Source organism: Podarcis vaucheri (assembly GCF_965113315.1).
Source record: "Podarcis vaucheri genome assembly, chromosome: 16".
Taxonomy (NCBI): Eukaryota; Metazoa; Chordata; class Lepidosauria; order Squamata; family Lacertidae; genus Podarcis; species Podarcis vaucheri.
The window spans coordinates 15,019,740-15,036,829 of NC_138754.1; the positions used below are offsets into that span (position 1 = coordinate 15,019,740).

General features: G+C 47.2%; 1 protein-coding gene across 1 annotated transcript in view; it reads left to right on the forward strand.

The window, feature by feature from the left end:
• Window positions 1–17,090, forward strand: part of LOC309521678 (uncharacterized protein) — a gene marked incomplete at its 5' end in the record, with an annotated part of 33,615 nt that overhangs the window by 10,396 nt on the left and 6,129 nt on the right. The window contains 10 exons of the mRNA XM_082204388.1: window positions 8–116; window positions 606–809; window positions 1,749–1,825; window positions 6,164–6,681; window positions 8,345–8,448; window positions 9,884–10,038; window positions 13,501–13,669; window positions 14,848–14,971; window positions 15,595–15,710; window positions 16,585–16,799. Coding sequence (XP_082060514.1) covers window positions 8–116; window positions 606–809; window positions 1,749–1,825; window positions 6,164–6,681; window positions 8,345–8,448; window positions 9,884–10,038; window positions 13,501–13,669; window positions 14,848–14,971; window positions 15,595–15,710; window positions 16,585–16,799 — 1,791 coding nt within the window. The remainder of the gene's footprint in view (window positions 1–7; window positions 117–605; window positions 810–1,748; window positions 1,826–6,163; window positions 6,682–8,344; window positions 8,449–9,883; window positions 10,039–13,500; window positions 13,670–14,847; window positions 14,972–15,594; window positions 15,711–16,584; window positions 16,800–17,090) is intronic.

Sequence of the window (17,090 nt, forward strand, 5' to 3'; positions counted from 1 at the left end):
TTCTTAGATCTGAGCAATCTGCGAATGATTTTTGCTGTGATCGGCAAAGGCTCCCTTGCAGCCTCCTTCAACTGTGCCTACATCTTCTCCGGAGAGCTTTTCCCAACTGTGGTCAGGTGGGTCAAAGGGAGTCCTGGAAACCTACAATGCAAAATTCAGATAACTGTGAAGGTTAGCTGTGTTTCGGTTTGTGTATTGTTTTGAAAAGTGTGTTTAAGGTAGATTTGCCTTTAAATGAAAACGGAACTTCTCCTTCATCCCCATTGAAAAGTGTGGAATTAATTAATCATTAAAAGGAAGACGTACAAACGCCTCACAAGCAAGTCATGGCGAATGCATTGCTGTATAGTCTCCCTGCCAAGAAATCAGAATGAAAAGTTCAGTAAAGCTGTCTAGCTGCCCCTTAAGCTTTGTGTGAGCCAATCAAGATGACTGCTCAACAAACAGGTCATCTGGAAGAGCCCTGCATTTTTATTTTGTATCTTGTGATGCTGCCCTAGAAAACTCTAAGCAAACTGACGGTCATGCAATCCACATTCGAACCAGAAGCTCTAGAAAGAGCTGGAAACTGCAGATCTTCACGTCAGTTTCTTCTCCTGCCACAGGCAATCGGGGATGGGCCTAGGGGGTACCATGGCCCGTGTGGGTAGCATGATAGCCCCTCTGGTGAAGATGACTGGGGAAATATTCGCACCGTTGCCGCTGATAATCTATGGAACGGCCCCCATTATCTCTGGCATTGCTGCCTGTTTTCTACCAGAGACCCGGAATGTCCCACTTGCAGAGACAATTGAGGAAGTGGAGAGACGGTGAGTTTCAAGATATATCTAACGCTTTGGGGAGGTTTCTGCCCTGGTGGCCCTGCCCTCAAATTGGGCTGGCTAAGGACGAAAACAGGGATGCGGGAGCTCCTGTTGCTCAGTCCCAGCTCCTGCCAACCTAGCAGTTCGAAAGCACGTCAAAGTGCAAGTAGATAAATAGGTACCGCTCCAGCAGGAAGGTAAATGGTATTTCCGTGGGCTGCTCTGGTTTCGCCAGAAGCAGCTTAGTCATGCTAGCCACATGACCCGGAAAAACTGTCTGTGGACAAATGCTGGCTCCCTCACCCAGTAAAGCAAGATGAGTGTCGCAACCCCAGAGTCGGCCACGACTGGACTTAACTGTCAGGGGTCCTTTACCTTTACCTTTAAGAAAGAAAACAGAATTCTATATACTACTCAGAGACACTTAAAAAAAAAAAGCACCCCCTCCCTTCTTTAACTGATGAATTTATAAGACTTTTAGGCTGGAATCCTATACACATTTAAAGATAAAGGGACCCCTGACCATTAGGTCCAGTTGTGGCCGACTCTGGGGTTGCAACGCTCATCTTGCTTTCTTGGCCGAGGGAGCCAGCGTAGAGCTTCCGGGTCATGTGGCCAGCATGACTAAGCCACTTCTGGCAAACCAGAGCAGCGCACGGAAACACCGTTTACCTTCCTGCTGTAGCGGTACCTACTTATCTACTTGCACTTGATGTGCTTTCGAACTGCTAGGTTGGCAGAAGCCTATACACATTTAGTGAACAGTAAATGCCTTGTGGGATATCTTTGGGAGAAGAAAAGGCAAAGGAGTAAACCCTACACAAATCCAGAGTGGAGTCTCTAAGACGGTTAGATAAACATGCCCATTTCCTTCCGCCATTTCCGCATAGGGCATGATCCTTGCCCTGTATTGCTTATTTCTGTTCAATCGCTTTTACTTTTAAGGTCAAGACCCCTCCAAGAGGATGAACAACAAATGAAGGTTCTTCTTGCCTCCACCAAGTCTGATCCCATCAAAGATGGTAGCTAAGAAGACAAAAGACACAGGGGCTTTTTCACTCCACCCTCACCTGCCCACCCCAGTCTTCAGTCTTCAGACCCCTCCCCAGGTCCTCTCAAAGTTAAATCTCAGTGGGGAGGGAATTGATGGAAGCAGTGGGATATGCATACGCCTACGGTACAGGCATGTAAATTTCATGTGCTCGCGTGGACGCAAAATGTCAGCGCACTCTTTCCAGTCTTAAATTCAGTTCTCCACATTTCTGCATCAGCGTGCAATTTATTTATTTTTCAAACGCCTGCTTGAAAACCCATCAGCATTTTATTGTGAATTTATCCTGATATACACATTTTTTTATTCAGTTTTGGCAAAATAGATAGTTTTTGCAAAGCAATTTTCTCCAGTATAATGTGTTTTTGTACACTACTTTCACTAATATATGCATTTTTATGCACGCTTTGTCCAAGTATATGTATTTTTGTACACATCACTTCGCTGGAGAACTGCACGGCAAAATTTGGAGAAGTGTGAATTTCAAAAGGTGGCTGTGTTATGATTCATGTACTGTTTTGAAAAGTGTGAATTAGAGTTTGTCTTTAAATACAAACTGATTCAGTTTCCTTCCCCATCCCTTATCAGAGATGATGGGAGTTGTAGTTCAGTAACATCTGGAGGACCGCAGGCTTCTCTCCTGCCAAAGCTGTTCAGGGATACACTCTGCAACTTGACTTGACTCCACACTAGGCAGCCTCTGACTGAACTAGAATTCCTGTGGCAAGTTTGATTCTGTGTGTCTGGGGCTCAATTGGAACCAGGGTTTCCTCTCATACCTGGTGCGTAATTAATGGAACAAAGTTTGGAAGATTGCCAGTTGCTACTGATGAAAATGGTTACTGTGCTTATTGTATTGTATACACCTGAGATTTGCGAAGAAATGTCAGACTGTACTTTCTGCATCCTGTGGCCTTTAGGCCCCACTGTTTACAGTTTTCTCTATACCTATATATATATGTGTGTGTGTCAGCCATGAGAGGCTTTTTCATGCATATGATGCCATAATAAATGTGTTAGCCTTTAAAGTGCCACAAGGCTCTTTATTTCATTTTGCATTGCTTTGCTTCAACAGAACAGCGAACAAACCTATGATCACGTAAAGCATGCTCAATAAACACACAAGACGTAATCGGCTGTGTTCTTAGATAAATAAGGTATACTATTCATTGTACCAAATTATAAATTTCAACAGAAGTAACTCATAAAGTTCAACAAACAAACGAAGCAGAAGACCCAGTGGATCAGATCATTCTCTGGTCAGTTCATGCATAAGGTCCATCCGTGTAATGGTGTCTATTCCACCTGTCTGTTCATAAAGTCCAAACCATCCACATGAAAGGTTGTTACAGTTCCACAAAATCCTCTCACAAAGACAAGGATTTCCGGAATATTGGCCTTGTTTCGCTGTCCTGGGCTTCATCAAAAGTTAAAGCTCATATGTGATATTACAGAACAGCGGATCTTATGCCATAGTAGTAGCTGCAGTCAGCAGACAGCATTTTCGATTTGTACGGCTACTCCTCTGGAAACTGTGATAATAAATCCGTTAAGATATCACTGGACTCTTGACTCAATCCATGGCAGCAGCCCTTGGTGCTTTGGATAAAGGGCTGATCTAGACAGAAACACAGAAAGGTACTTGATATGGAGGGCTGCCGCCAAACTGGTGGACTGTTGTTTTGGTTGGAAATCACTGGGGAATACCAGTTAATCCTAAAGTCCCATGTGTGTGGGGAACTACAAAGAAAAAATGGCTGGGGAAAAGGGGTGCGAGGCTTGACTCACTCTTTAGGAAAAACAGTCCCTAGCAGAGTTGAAAACACAGATCATTTGCAAAGCATAGGAAATATACGTTGTTAGAGCTTTAACATTTTAACATTTGCAAAGCATAGGAAATATACGTTGTTAGAGCTTTAAATATGCCACTATTTTTTTAAAAATAATAATACTGTTTTTATTTATTTTCATGGTTCAGAAGATAAATTTTGAGAAAACAATTGTTACAACAGTAAGCAACAAGTAACTTGTCCTTATAAAATTATAGAATTTTATCATGCCATGTGTTAAAGTTTCATTTGATTACTCCAAGAGATCACGCCACATTTCCCCAAGAGTGCTGGGTGGATTCCTGCCACGGTCTGAACAATTTATGTATTCAATAAACATTTGTCATGTTATAAAATGTGCCAGTATTAAGCAATTAAAATTCTCCTCCACCCCTTTTGGAGTGAATAGACCATAAACGTTAGCAAGTTTAAATACTTTGCTCACATGCATTCTCCAATGCTACAGCAGAAACAACACAAGTAACATCATCTTCAGCAGTACAAGCAGTCTCCCCCCACCCCTGATTATGTGGGGGTTATGTTCCAAGGCACCGTGCGCATCAGTGAAATTGCATATAATTGAAACCTACAGCAGAAATCCTGTCTGCCAGGATACCTGATAATGGTCACTGGTTGCATTACCTGGGCAGTCTGGCCATTCTTTTTTGATGGCTAATACTTTAGTTCCTGAACTGAGGTCACAGGCTCACCCTATTCATACACAAATACACCCTTAAGGCAGGATTTGTAAGCAAAAGACAATGGGGAGGCTTTTCCATTTCCTTCCTTCTTGCAGAGAAATATTTGAGGTCAATTTGGGAGAATCAAAATGGCTTCAGGATTGCTCTCCTGTACTATTTCAGACATGTGGTTTATATACTTATGCATATGTTTGCCTTGTACATTTATGAACATTTAATTTATATATGAGACCTGTTCCTTGCAGTTGTGATCACTTTTGCAGAGCTGTGTAATTAATGCCCATCAGCGCCTCCCATCAAGCACTGGAAATTATTGGTTGCGCTGTAAATTGAGGGCATGCACCACCCAGAAAGGATAAATTCATAACCTTTTCCTCTGAAGTAATAGGTTTTTTTATGAATGGAAAACCTTGCTTATGAATGAAACTCATGTCAAATGATATAGTAAACCCAAAAGTGAGCAGTGTTTGGCCCACAGCTCACCCCAGCAGCCACCTCTGAAGTCACACAGCCAGGAAACTAGGAAACCCCTCAATTAGCTGCGAATGTCTTACCAGTTGGAGAGGGTTGCTTGTCCACAGAAGAGGGAACTGTCATTTGCTTATCAAAGAGGGGAATGTGGGCAAGAGCAAGAAGAATAGATCTGGGAGGGAGAAGGAGAGTGGGTGTTTAGATGCCTGGAGAGGGGAATAAAATGTGTCTGAATTTGAATGGCGGTTCAAGACAGGCAATTCACAAAGTATTGTGATTGACAAGTTCCGAAACTATGTACTCATGTGTGCTCCAGTGTCACTAAACACCTCCTCTTTCTTTGTGATGTTTTCATTACATTTTGGGTGGTCTTTCTGACAGGGCTGGGCAGGTTCCTTTCATTTTAGCTGGCTGTCGACTCTGTTTCCTTCCACTGACCAATAGCAGACCTTGCAGGGTCTCCCTTGAGAGAGCCCCATTTTTTGTAACATGTGGATGTGTCAAAGGCAGAAGGGTTCACCGTGCAGACTGAGCGTTGGGGATTCATGACGCGACCTCAGCGGGAAGCATCCCAGACCAAGGGAAGGGTGGAAAAAGTCTTACCAAACACTCAGAGCAGCAAATGATCCCCCCCCCATCTGCAAAGCCCCCATAAATAAAGCTTATCGTTGTGATGTTTTCTTTGATACCAGGAATGCAAATGACTTCAAGGGGAAAAGTTCATATTCCAGGCCTGACTCAGCTCATTCCTCTGCCTGTTACCACCATCTCGCCCAAGTTCGCTGGAAGTGAATGTGCACCCCTCCCTTTTCACTAATACCTCCATTCTTAGGAGATGTGGGTCTAATGGAACTGACTAAGCCGTCTGAAACTCAGCAGGAGCTTAATCAGAAGCACAGAAAAACAAGCCCCTCTCCAGAGCCTTTTTGTAGAGCTCTGGCCTTTTCAGCCTTATTCTACCTTTCACTCCTGCAGGCAGAGGGGGGAGAGGGAAAGGTACCCTACTGGTTCCTTCGTAGGAACTGCACATAAGCGGCGGCGCATTTCTGGGTGACCTTGGAGCAGGCTCAAATATGAAATGCACACGCAGGAGGGCAGAGGTCCCGTCTGTTTGCCCATCAGCAGGAGGCATGGGAAGTGTCCTTCTTAACTGTTTCATTCCTTCAGTACAGCTCCGACCACTGCAAAGGAAATCAGCCGTGGAATCATTTTGACAGCCTCCACCGGGCCGGTTCTTGGAGCTTTCCATCTCTACATTTTAGCAAGTCCATTTGTGATTTGCACCTCCAGATCGCCAAGCAAACACCTAACGTTTGCAAGTATATATACCGGTATATATTTTCTCCTTCCCCTGCTGCCATTGCATCTACATCGGCCAACGTGCCTTGTCCGATTCAGCCGGGCCCGTCCTGCGTCTCTGGGCCGCGATGACTTTTGCCCAACTTTTGGATCAGGTTGGCGGCATGGGCCGTTTCCAGGTCCTCAACGTGCTGCTGCTTTGCTTCCCGATGGTCCTCATGGCAGCCCACAACCTCTTGCAGAATTTTACAGCAGCCGTCCCCGGGCACCGCTGCCGCACTGGCATTAACAGCACATGCAGCGGCGGCAACGTCACCGAAGGCGCAGACTGTCGGGATCCTCTGAGAGCCTTCATCCCGACAGACGGCAACCAGGTGCTGCAGAAGTGCCGTCGCTTCGTCACCACCCAGTGGCACTTCCTCCAGCCCAATTCCACGGAGCTGGAGAGAACAGAGGCAGAGCTGGAGCCTTGCCTTGACGGATGGACCTACGATGGCCAAGTCTTCACGTCGACCATTGTGACAGAGGTAGGAAGGCCTTAGGTGAGAATCAGCAATGCCTCACCACATTTTCTGGGATTGGATTGGGACTGAAGTGGGATTCTGGATGACATGGCTGGATTTGTGTAGATCGGGGGGAACTTGCTGCTAGACTACAGTCCCTGGTCTGGGTATAGCTGTCAACTTACAGATTTGAAAATAAGAGACCAGCAGCCTCGAAAATAAGGGGTCAGCAGCCAAAATAAGGGATTTTCCGGGCACAGGTATGTTCAACTTCTGAGCCACTCCGAGCCAAAGGCAGAAAGCCCAGCCAGCAGCCAAATGAAGCCTCATCAGTAAGGGACAGCAGCGGGACATGGCGCTGGGATAAGGGACTGTCCCGCCAAATAAGGGACGCTTGACAGCTATGGGTCTGGGGTGATGGGAATCGGAGTCAGTGCAGATGTTAAGTGTGTGGGAAGAGGACCTGGGAAACCAGGGTAGAAATCCCCACACAGCTGGGTGACCTTCAGCCAGTCACTCTCTCTTAGACTGGCCTACCTCCAAAGGTTGTTGTGTGGAGAAAGCAGGGGGGGGGATACACATGTTTGGCCCCTTGAGCTCCTTGGTGGAAAGGCGGGATACAAATAATAATTAAATAATCTGGAGGGTCCCCAACAATGATGCAGATGACTTCCTGTAACAAAATTTTTCACAAATAAAGGGGGGGGGGAGAGAGGCCACATGTCCACATTCAATATGAAATATGACTATGCCCAAGATTGATTTTAAGGGAGCAATGTTGAGTAGCTAAATTGTGATTATCTGTTTGCAAAAGTTTAGTGATTTAAATAATCCTCCCCCCTCCTGCAAAAAACCCCCCACCCTCTCCTAATCCATCATTCACAAAAGCTCTCTGTGAAGTCTCCATATAAATATGGGGGGGTTGGGGGGCGTCTATTCTTAAGAAGTGGAGGACCAGCTTTGCAGGAGGAAAATCCCAGGTTCTGTATCTGGGGTCTCCTGCACAGTGGCGTAGCGTGGGTTGTCAGCACCCGGGGCAAGGCAAGTAATTTGCGCCACCTAACCCGTGGATTTGCGCCCCCTAACCCTACCCCCCAGATATTGCGCCCGGTGCGGCCGGCCCCCCCTGCACCCCCCACGCTATGTCACTGCTCCTGCATTTGTCTAAATTCAGCAATTTCCTACTCAACACAATTGCCACAATACAGTTGTACCTTGGGTTAAGAATTTAATTCGTTCTGGAGGTCTGTTCTTAACCTGAAACTGTTTTTAACCTGATGTACCGCTTTAGCTAATGGGGCCTCCCACTGCCGCCGCGCCGCCACCACGCAATTTCTGTTCTCATCCTGAAGCAAAGTTCTTAACATGAGGTACTATTTCTGGGTTAGCGGAAGCATCTGTAACCTGAAGTGTCTGTAACCCGAGGTACCACTGTTCTTGCCAACGGGATTTAAGGATTAAAGTTTTTGCAGTAAAAACTGCCTCGGCCACCTATGGTTCTAGGAATGGCTTTTGGAGCTGCGGAGCTTCAGCGCACACCATCTTCTGTGCGAGATGGAAAGTTGGAAAAGGAAATGGAGCTTTATAGATACCTATCCCAAAGTCAACTTTTCTGCTTCGCGTTTCGGAAAAGCCAGGCGATGGTGACGCTTCTGTGTTAACCGCCCTCCCCCCCTCCCTCCCGCAGTGGGACCTGGTGTGTGACTTTCGGACGCTGCAGCAGATGGCCCAGTCAATCTACATGGCGGGGGTGCTGGTGGGTGCGGTCGCATTCGGCGGCCTCTCAGACAAGTAAGGCATTTCGCGCTTTGAAAGCACGTCGCGAATGCACGTCAGAGCGGTTGGTTCTAGCTGGGCCAAGGAATCCTTTGTTGTTGTTGTTTTTATAAAAAATACATTCATACTAGATTAATAAGTAGAAGCAAAATGGCAAATGGCAGGTTGTGGGGACAGGGGCGCCATCAAAGGAGGGACTGGGGGGCCAGGGCACCCCCATATTTTCAAGGAATATTTTCAAGGAAATTCCATGGCAATCCTCAAAAGGATGAGCCAGGATGAAGAGTCTTTGCCTTGGTGCATCCCTTTCATGAAGGTAATGTGGCTGTTCAGGGTGGGGGGGGGCATGATGGGCCAGTCGGCCTGGCTGGGTTGGGAGGGCAGCACATGTGTGATGTCATGCCACGCCCACGCCCCCATGTTGGGGTCAACTCGGTGTGTGTGTGCGCAGGGAAGAGGACCACTTTTTTCCTAGCCAGAAACTGACTTTCCCCCAGTCCCAGAGTCTTATCCGGATTACAGTGGTGCCTTGGGTTAAGAACTTAATTCGTTCCGAAGGTCCATTCTTAACCTGAAACTGTTCTTAACCTGAGGTACCACTTTAGCTAATGGGGCCTCCCGCTGATGCCACTGCGCGACTTCTGTTCTCATCCTGAGGTAAAGTTCTTAACCCGAGGTACTACTTCTGAGTTAGCGGAGTCTGTAACCTGAAGCGTCTGTAACCTGAGGTACAGACTGTGGGCTCAGGGCCAGTGAAAGTATCTGACTCTGGGCTCATCTACATTTTCATTTGCCCCGTAATTTCTTCAATTCGTCCAATGATCCTCAAAGGTTTTAGTTTTATCCTGCCACTTTCCTTGGGGAAACCCAAGGCGATGGGTGGCAGCGACGTGTAAGGGGCGGCAGGCGGCAAGATGCAGGGGGAGGTCATGTCCTGATTTGCCCTCCCAGGATGCTGGCAGCTACGGTGTGTTCTCTTTCCATTCTCCAGCCATTACGCCTTGGTGCTTCTAGAGTAGCTCTAGGGTGGGAAGCCTCAGGCCCGGGGGACAAATTCTGCCCTCCATTTCTCTCTTTCTGGCCCTCAGGAGCCTCCCCAGGCCACCCCAGCCAGACCATCCTTGAGTGTTTATGCCTGGCTGGAGTGCACCCTCAAATTCTGATACCGTCTTTTGCTTGTCTGGGTTGAGGAGAGAGAGGCGTGTGCAGAAACTGGCCCATCGTACAAATATAATATTTACATTCCTTGCTCCTCCCACTTTTGCCTCTGGTCCTGCCCACCACAGGCATGTGGCCCCTGGTAGGTTGCGCAGAAGGAAATGTGGCCCTCAGGCTGTAAAAGCTCCCCACTCCTTTTCCAGATCATTCTTCCATTCCCGCCGCTTCCAGATTTCACCCACACAGAGACCACCACCCTGTCTATAACAAGACTCGTTCCTCCCTGGTTTAGGTTTGGCCGGAAAGCTTTGTTGATCTGGTCCTGTCTCCAAATGGCTGTTTCGGGGTCCTGCGCTGCTTTCGCCCCCAGCTTCACAGCTTACTGCATCTTCCGCTTCCTGTCAGGAATGGCTCTCTCAGGCATTGGGCTGAACTGCGTGTCGCTGTGTAAGTAAGTTTCCTCTGGTGACTGGTTCCAAGGCTTAAAACATTAGCCAAGCGTGCTGCAAATCTGCCCTGAGGCCTCTGGGCATGTGCAAAGAGCACTGTTCTCCCATTAATCACAGGCAGTCATAGCCACCAAAGACAATGGCCGCCTACGCACACTGGCGAATTTTCATGAGGGGATATATATATATATATATGTGTGTGTGTGTATATATATATATATATATTTGCTTTCGTAGATTTTCACGGGTACAGGAATGCAGGTTTTGGTGTCTTCGGGTGTCTTCCCGTGTAAGAGTCGGGGTGTCTGGGCGACGTTTCGACGAGGTCTCACTCGTCATCTTCAGGCTGGTGCTTTCGGCTTCTTGTTACTGGAACAGAGCAGAATCTGGTGTTTGAGTTTCTATAAATACTGTTGAGGGGTGTGGTGTATAGCCTCCAACGTTCTGGGCAGAGAGGAAGTTCCTAGATTAGTGTGCCTTTTCTTCTTTTGTTCCTTAATTACTTGAGGGATATCTTGAGTGATTTCATGAGTGATATTCTGAATACCACTGGGTGGGTCATTAAGTGTAGATTAGTTGCTAAAGCTTTCGTGTCTTGACCTCTTGAGCTTGTGAAGAGTTTTTCTGAGAAGATGGCTGTGCTGCATTTAGTTGTGCTCTGGCTTGGCTTCGTGTATAGGGGCGAGCTGTGATTTTGTGCCTTGTGCCAGCCAGATCTGTGTAGGGATTGCAGGGGGGTGCAGCATCCGGAGGTGCCACTATAGTTTGGCTACTGGATGGAGTCTGTAATATGTCTGTGGAGAGGGTCTGGGTTTGGGTCTGGTGTGGTTGATTGGTGACGGCGTTCTGTGTGCCTCTGGTTCTGGTGTCGGTTTTAACTTCATTAAAGTACCCATTAATGAAGCCTTGACAGCCATCCAAAACAAATACAATCCCCCCAAATACATCCTGGACCTGACCAACCACTGCCTAACCAACACGTACTTCATCCACAATGGACAAAGATACAAACAGATAGAAGGAGCACCTATGGGATCACCCCTCTCACCGGTCATCGCAAATTTGTACATGGAACACTTTGAAACCAATGCTTTAGACAAGTCAGAACACAAACCCAAACTTTGGCTCAGATATGTTGACGACACCTTTGTAATTTGGCCACACGGGAAAGAAAAACTAGATAGCTTCCTCACACATCTCAACAGCCTACACCCCAAAATACAATTCACTATGGAAATAGAAGACAACAACCAACTCCCCTTTCTTGACGTCCTAATCTACAAAAAACCTGATGGCTCCCTAGGACACACTATCTACCGGAAAAAAACACACACCAACCGCTACTTACATGCACAATCACACCACCACCCTGCACAAATAAACTCCGTAGCCAAGACTCTCATCTCCAGAACCAAACGCCTGGCTGACAAAGACCACTTGACAACTGAGTTACAGAATCTCTCAAATGTGTTAATCGCCAATGGATACCAGAAAAACAGGGTTACGAAGCTAATCCAAAAAGAAACACCCCCCAAAAACCAAGACACAGAAGAAAACAATGGCATGGCCCTCCTTCCTTATATCAAGGGCACTACAGACAAAATTAGCAAAATCCTCCATAAACACAATATCAAAACAGCCTTCTGCACCAACCAAAAAATAGCCAATATCCTCAGAAACCCAAAAGACAAAATCCAGCTGGAAAACCAAGGGGTCTATGAAATACCCTGCAAAGTCTGCCCAGCCACGTACATTGGACAAACAAACAGACGAATAAATGCACGTATCGCAGAACACAAGAACGCCGTCAAAAAAGAAGAAAAAACTTCCTCTCTTTTCCAACACATGAAAGAAACAGGACACGAAATTAATTTTGCAGATTCCAAATTACTCTTTAACATGGAACATCACCACAAGAGAATAATCATGGAAGCCATCGAGATAGAGAAACACCCTCACAACATGAACAAGCGTGACGACACGTCCCGCCTGCCAGACATCTGGAAATTAGCCCTCCCCACAAAAACCGACACCAGAACCAGAGGCACACAGAACGCCGTCACCAATCAACCACACCAGACCCAAACCCAGACCCTCTCCACAGACATATTACAGACTCCATCCAGTAGCCAAACTATAGTGGCACCTCCGGATGCTGCACCCCCCTGCAATCCCTACACAGATCTGGCTGGCACAAGGCACAAAATCACAGCTCGCCCCTATACACGAAGCCAAGCCAGAGCACAACTAAATGCAGCACAGCCATCTTCTCAGAAAAACTCTTCACAAGCTCAAGAGGTCAAGACACGAAAGCTTTAGCAACTAATCTACACTTAATGACCCACCCAGTGGTATTCAGAATATCACTCATGAAATCACTCAAGATATCCCTCAAGTAATTAAGGAACAAAAGAAGAAAAGGCACACTAATCTAGGAACTTCCTCTCTGCCCAGAACGTTGGAGGCTATACACCACACCCCTCAACAGTATTTATAGAAACTCAAACACCAGATTCTGCTCTGTTCCAGTAACAAGAAGCCGAAAGCACCAGCCTGAAGATGACGAGTGAGACCTCGTCGAAACGTCGCCCAGACACCCCGACTCTTACACGGGAAGACACCCGAAGACACCAAAACCTACATTCCTGTACCCGTGAAAATCTACGAAAGCATATATATATATATATATATATGAGAAACTTGCAAACTGATGTGGAAACAAGGAGGACTAAGATTGGTAAAATGAGAACCCGAGAGAAACGCCAATCATCATTGACAGATACACTCATCCATCATTACCAATGGGGTAAAATGAGTGATGACTACTTCCCAGCCTTGTGATCTGGGTTCAGGTCTGATTTGTGCACACAAACCCTGAGCCACTATGTTGTGTTGTAGTGAGTGTTGCACAGAATAAGGGATATCTGGGTTTAAATCTCCACTCATTTAGAGCATACGATATCGGACTAACAAAACCTGTTCTTCATTATTTACATGTGTGAATTCAAATCATGGGATTAAACTGCCAAAATATTTAGAAGTGATAAATCTACCTAAATATAGCAGTGCCTTACCGTTAGCTAGGTTTGTGTTTTAACTTCTCCACTGCTCAAATAAGGTTTTTGGGTGTTCCTTTTGATGTACATTTATGTCCCAGAGGAACTGGAGAAGTTCAATCTGTCCCATATGTTTTATACGGTTTTTTTTATATAGAAAGGGGAGGGAGGTACTCACCATGAAATTGTTACAGTAAGTACCACACTTTTAACATGGGGAGGGGGGCAGAAGGTGCCAGTACTGTGTAACCTTGAGTACTTCCAGGAAGAAAGTACTGATTTTATATTTTCTGTTTGACGCAGAGTTTAGGTCAAAGTTCTTGTTAGAAACCCCAGAATCAGTTAGGTGGGTGTTCACTCCTTTGAACATTGCTAGACGGCAACATGGGGTTTTCCTCTTCCAGCGGTAGAGTGGACCCCAATGCATTCCCGGGCCACCATCAGCATGGTGACTGGATACAGCTACAGCGTCGGGCAGTTCATCCTCGCAGGCATAGCTTATGCCATCCGCGACTGGCGCTGGCTCCAGCTGGCCGTCTCCTTCCCTTACTTCGCCTTCTTCCTGTACGGCTGGTAGGTGGCGCTGTGGCCCTGCTCTCTTGTCTGCTGTGAGTGGCAGTGGTGGGAGTTTCTGGCCCAAAACGTTGACATTAATTGTGTGGGGAGGCTGGGAACTGGTGGGTGAAGGCGAGGAAAGCTGAGGTTGTGGGAAAGGAGCTGGGGAGGAAGGAGGGAGCTGCGAAGGAGGACACCGGTCATTTGAGGAATGGGAGGAGTGTCACAAGGAAGCTTCTGGAAGGGCAGACTAGACAAGCAAGGAGGAGAAAAAGGGATGTCTCTTCTTCTCTCTCACAATCCCCATTTAAGCATGCCACTTTAAAGATAAAGATATAGGGCTTATCCACGCTTTCCAGGAACAACCCACACTTTAAAGCTCTGTGTCCAGCACCCTCTTTCTTTCTCTCCAAAGCTTCTCCCACAAAAAAACAACTCTTTAAAGCTGAATCGGAGCAAAGAGCAATCTGCAGAAAACCTGGACTGCCATTTGCTCCCATTCAGCTTTAAAGAGCAGGTCCTGTGTTTGCATCATTGACAAACAGCAGTTCAACAATAAAAGCTTCCCCAGCACATTATCAGAGGGAAGCTTCAGCTGTTGGTTTCCTGCCTTTCCTACAGCCAAGCGTGCTGACTCGGGAGGGTGATTGACGCAGCTGACATCGCGTGTGATGCCGTGATGTCACGAGTCGCACCCGGGCATCATGCGCAATGTTGTGATACTGCACGTGACGCCCAGACATCGGACACGACACCAAGACACAACGCCATCGTGCACAATGTCTGGGTGTCTGGGCGGCTCCAATGCCATGAGCCGGGGGCTGCTCCCCTCCATGGAGGGGGGAGGGGGGAGGAGCCGCCATATCCCGGACAAACATTGTGGAAACTGTCCCCCACTAACAAATATTGGGGTGGGGGTTCAAAGGGGTTCAGCCTCTAGGAGTCAGCACCCCTGCTTACAGCCATTGGAGGCAGAGAAGTATAAGCCCTAAGAGGGGGGGAAAGCTAGCTGAACCTAGGGAGGGGCTTGTTGGAGAAGGAGATGTTGGGGTGCAGGGCAGAGCTGTTAAACAAATACCCAAGGGCTCCTTCTGTAGAGCAGGATGGGCATTACCTAGGGGTTGTATATACCTGCTTTCACCTCACCGTGTCCCTGTTCCCCCACCTTGCTGCCTCTCTGTTTTTCTCTTGCCCAGGTGGTTTACAGAGTCTGCCCGGTGGTATGCCACAGCTGGCAAACTGGACCAGGCACTCAAGGAGCTGCAAAAAGTGGCACGGATAAATGGGCAGAAGGAGCAAGGGCAGAAGCTCAGCCTCGAGGTAGCGAGAGAAAGAAACGTTCCTTCCTTTTCTTCCTGGTTTACGCTTCTAAACCTTTAGCATCTGCACAACAGGTAGTGATTCAGCAGTGCCAGCTCCCCCAAAAAAACATACACACACAAAAATGCATCTCTCTGCTGTTAAAAAAACCAAAAAACAGCACCATTTGAATATCTGCCTGCCAAACATCTACAGGGAACAGGAGCCTGCCTGGGAGTGCAGGTGGGGAATGGTAGCAACCTTAGGAAGAAGACGAGGTGGACCAGCCATCCAAAAAATGGCTGTGCATATTTTGCGACAGTCTTGATTCCGCAGTCAGGATACACTAATTCTGCAATCGGGGTGCAAGTTGTGGATTCGCCTGTTTGGCCTCCAACCTCACTAGCCTGCTGGTCTGTAAGGTTTCCAATGGGGCTTTCCCCCTACCTCTACCGAAAAAGGTTGAGGATTGAATGTGGAACCTTCTTTATCCAAAGCATGCACTTGAACGTGGAACTCTGGTCCTTCCCCTTAAACATTAAGTAAGTTTCCAGGCGTCTCGTCATTCCATCCCTAAATGTGCAGAATTTGGCCGGAGACCACAGCAGGCGGCGGGCAACCCCTTGCTTGTCTTTTTCTTGCAGGTCTTGAAAGCCAGCCTGCAGAAAGAGGTACCCTCCGCCAAGTCCAACTTCACGGCAGCTGACTTGGTGCGGTCGCCTGTTGTGCGACGGGTAACGTGCTGCCTTTGCTTCGTCTGGTAAGTTTGAGGTGGAAGCAGCTGGTGGGGAAGGCAAGAGACGGAATGAAAGAAGCGGAAGAAGAAAAGCCAGATCGCTTTAAAGATCGTTTTCTTGGCTCAGTATTGGGGGGGGATAGCTCAGTTGGTTAGAGCAGGGGTGTAGTGTGGGGGGCTGGGGGGCTGTGCTTTTTTGAGAGGGGGCACGACCAGCCCCCCCCCCAGGCTCCTTCTCAGACTAACTTACCTCACAGGGTTGTTGTGAGGGACTAAATGAGGGCAGAAGCCACAGGTGCCACCTTGAGCTCTGTGGAGAAAACGTTGGGATATACAGTGGTACCTTGGTTTTCAAATGTAATCCCTTCCAGAAGACCGTTCAGCTTCCGAAACATTCAAAAACTGAGGCGCAAAGGGAGAATTCCAATTTCAACGGAGAAAATTGAAAAACATGCAGCGGAAGCCATTTGACTTCCGAGGTGCATTCAAAAACGGAAGGATTTACTTCTGGGTTTTCGGCGTTCGAAAACCGAAACGTTCGGCTTCTGAGACACTCAAAAATGGAGGTACCACTGTAAATGGAACGATCGGTGGTTGGTTGTAAGTCACTTTGGGTTGGAGGCGACTAACAAATTTAATAAATAATGGTGCATAAAGAATAATGATGGACAACAGAGTCCAAAAACATCTGGAGGGTCAAAGGTTGAAGAGCATTGAGCTAGCTCAGTATCTACGCTGACAGGAAGCGGATTCACCTGGTTTCTGACGGGGATGTCCCTCCGTTCTACCTGGAAACGCTGGAGACTGAACCTGGGACTTTCTTTACGCAGAGCAAATGTTCTGCTCCTGAGCCACAACCCTCGGCTTATTTGTGTGTTTTCCCTGTATCCGCCACCAGGTTCTCCACCAGCTTCGCCTACTATGGGTTGGCTATGGACCTGCAGAACTTTGGGGTCAGCGTCTACCTCATCCAGGTGATCTTTGGGGCTGTCGATATCCCAGCGAAACTCATTGCCTTTGTTGTGATTTGCTACTTTGGCCGCAGGATCACCCAGGCATTGACTCTCATCCTAGCAGGCCTGTCCATTGCCGGAAACATCTTTGTCCCCCAAGGTGAGACTCCAGATAAACCGCAGTTTAGGGGCTCCTCCAGACCATTGAGCATTCGTTCTGATTTGCTTGCACAAAGCTTATGCGGAAGTTGGATTTATTGAGCACTTGCTCCAATTTGTTTCCTGGGAGGTTATACATTGACAACAAATGTTCATCTTGATTTGTTTGCAAGGTGTTCATGCATCTTCCTGTTAGTCACTATTCCACCCCATACTTTTCAATGTATGGTACGTCCCCATCACTTTCCAAACTGCAAACAGTTTGTTTCTTATTTATTTGCTTTATGCATTA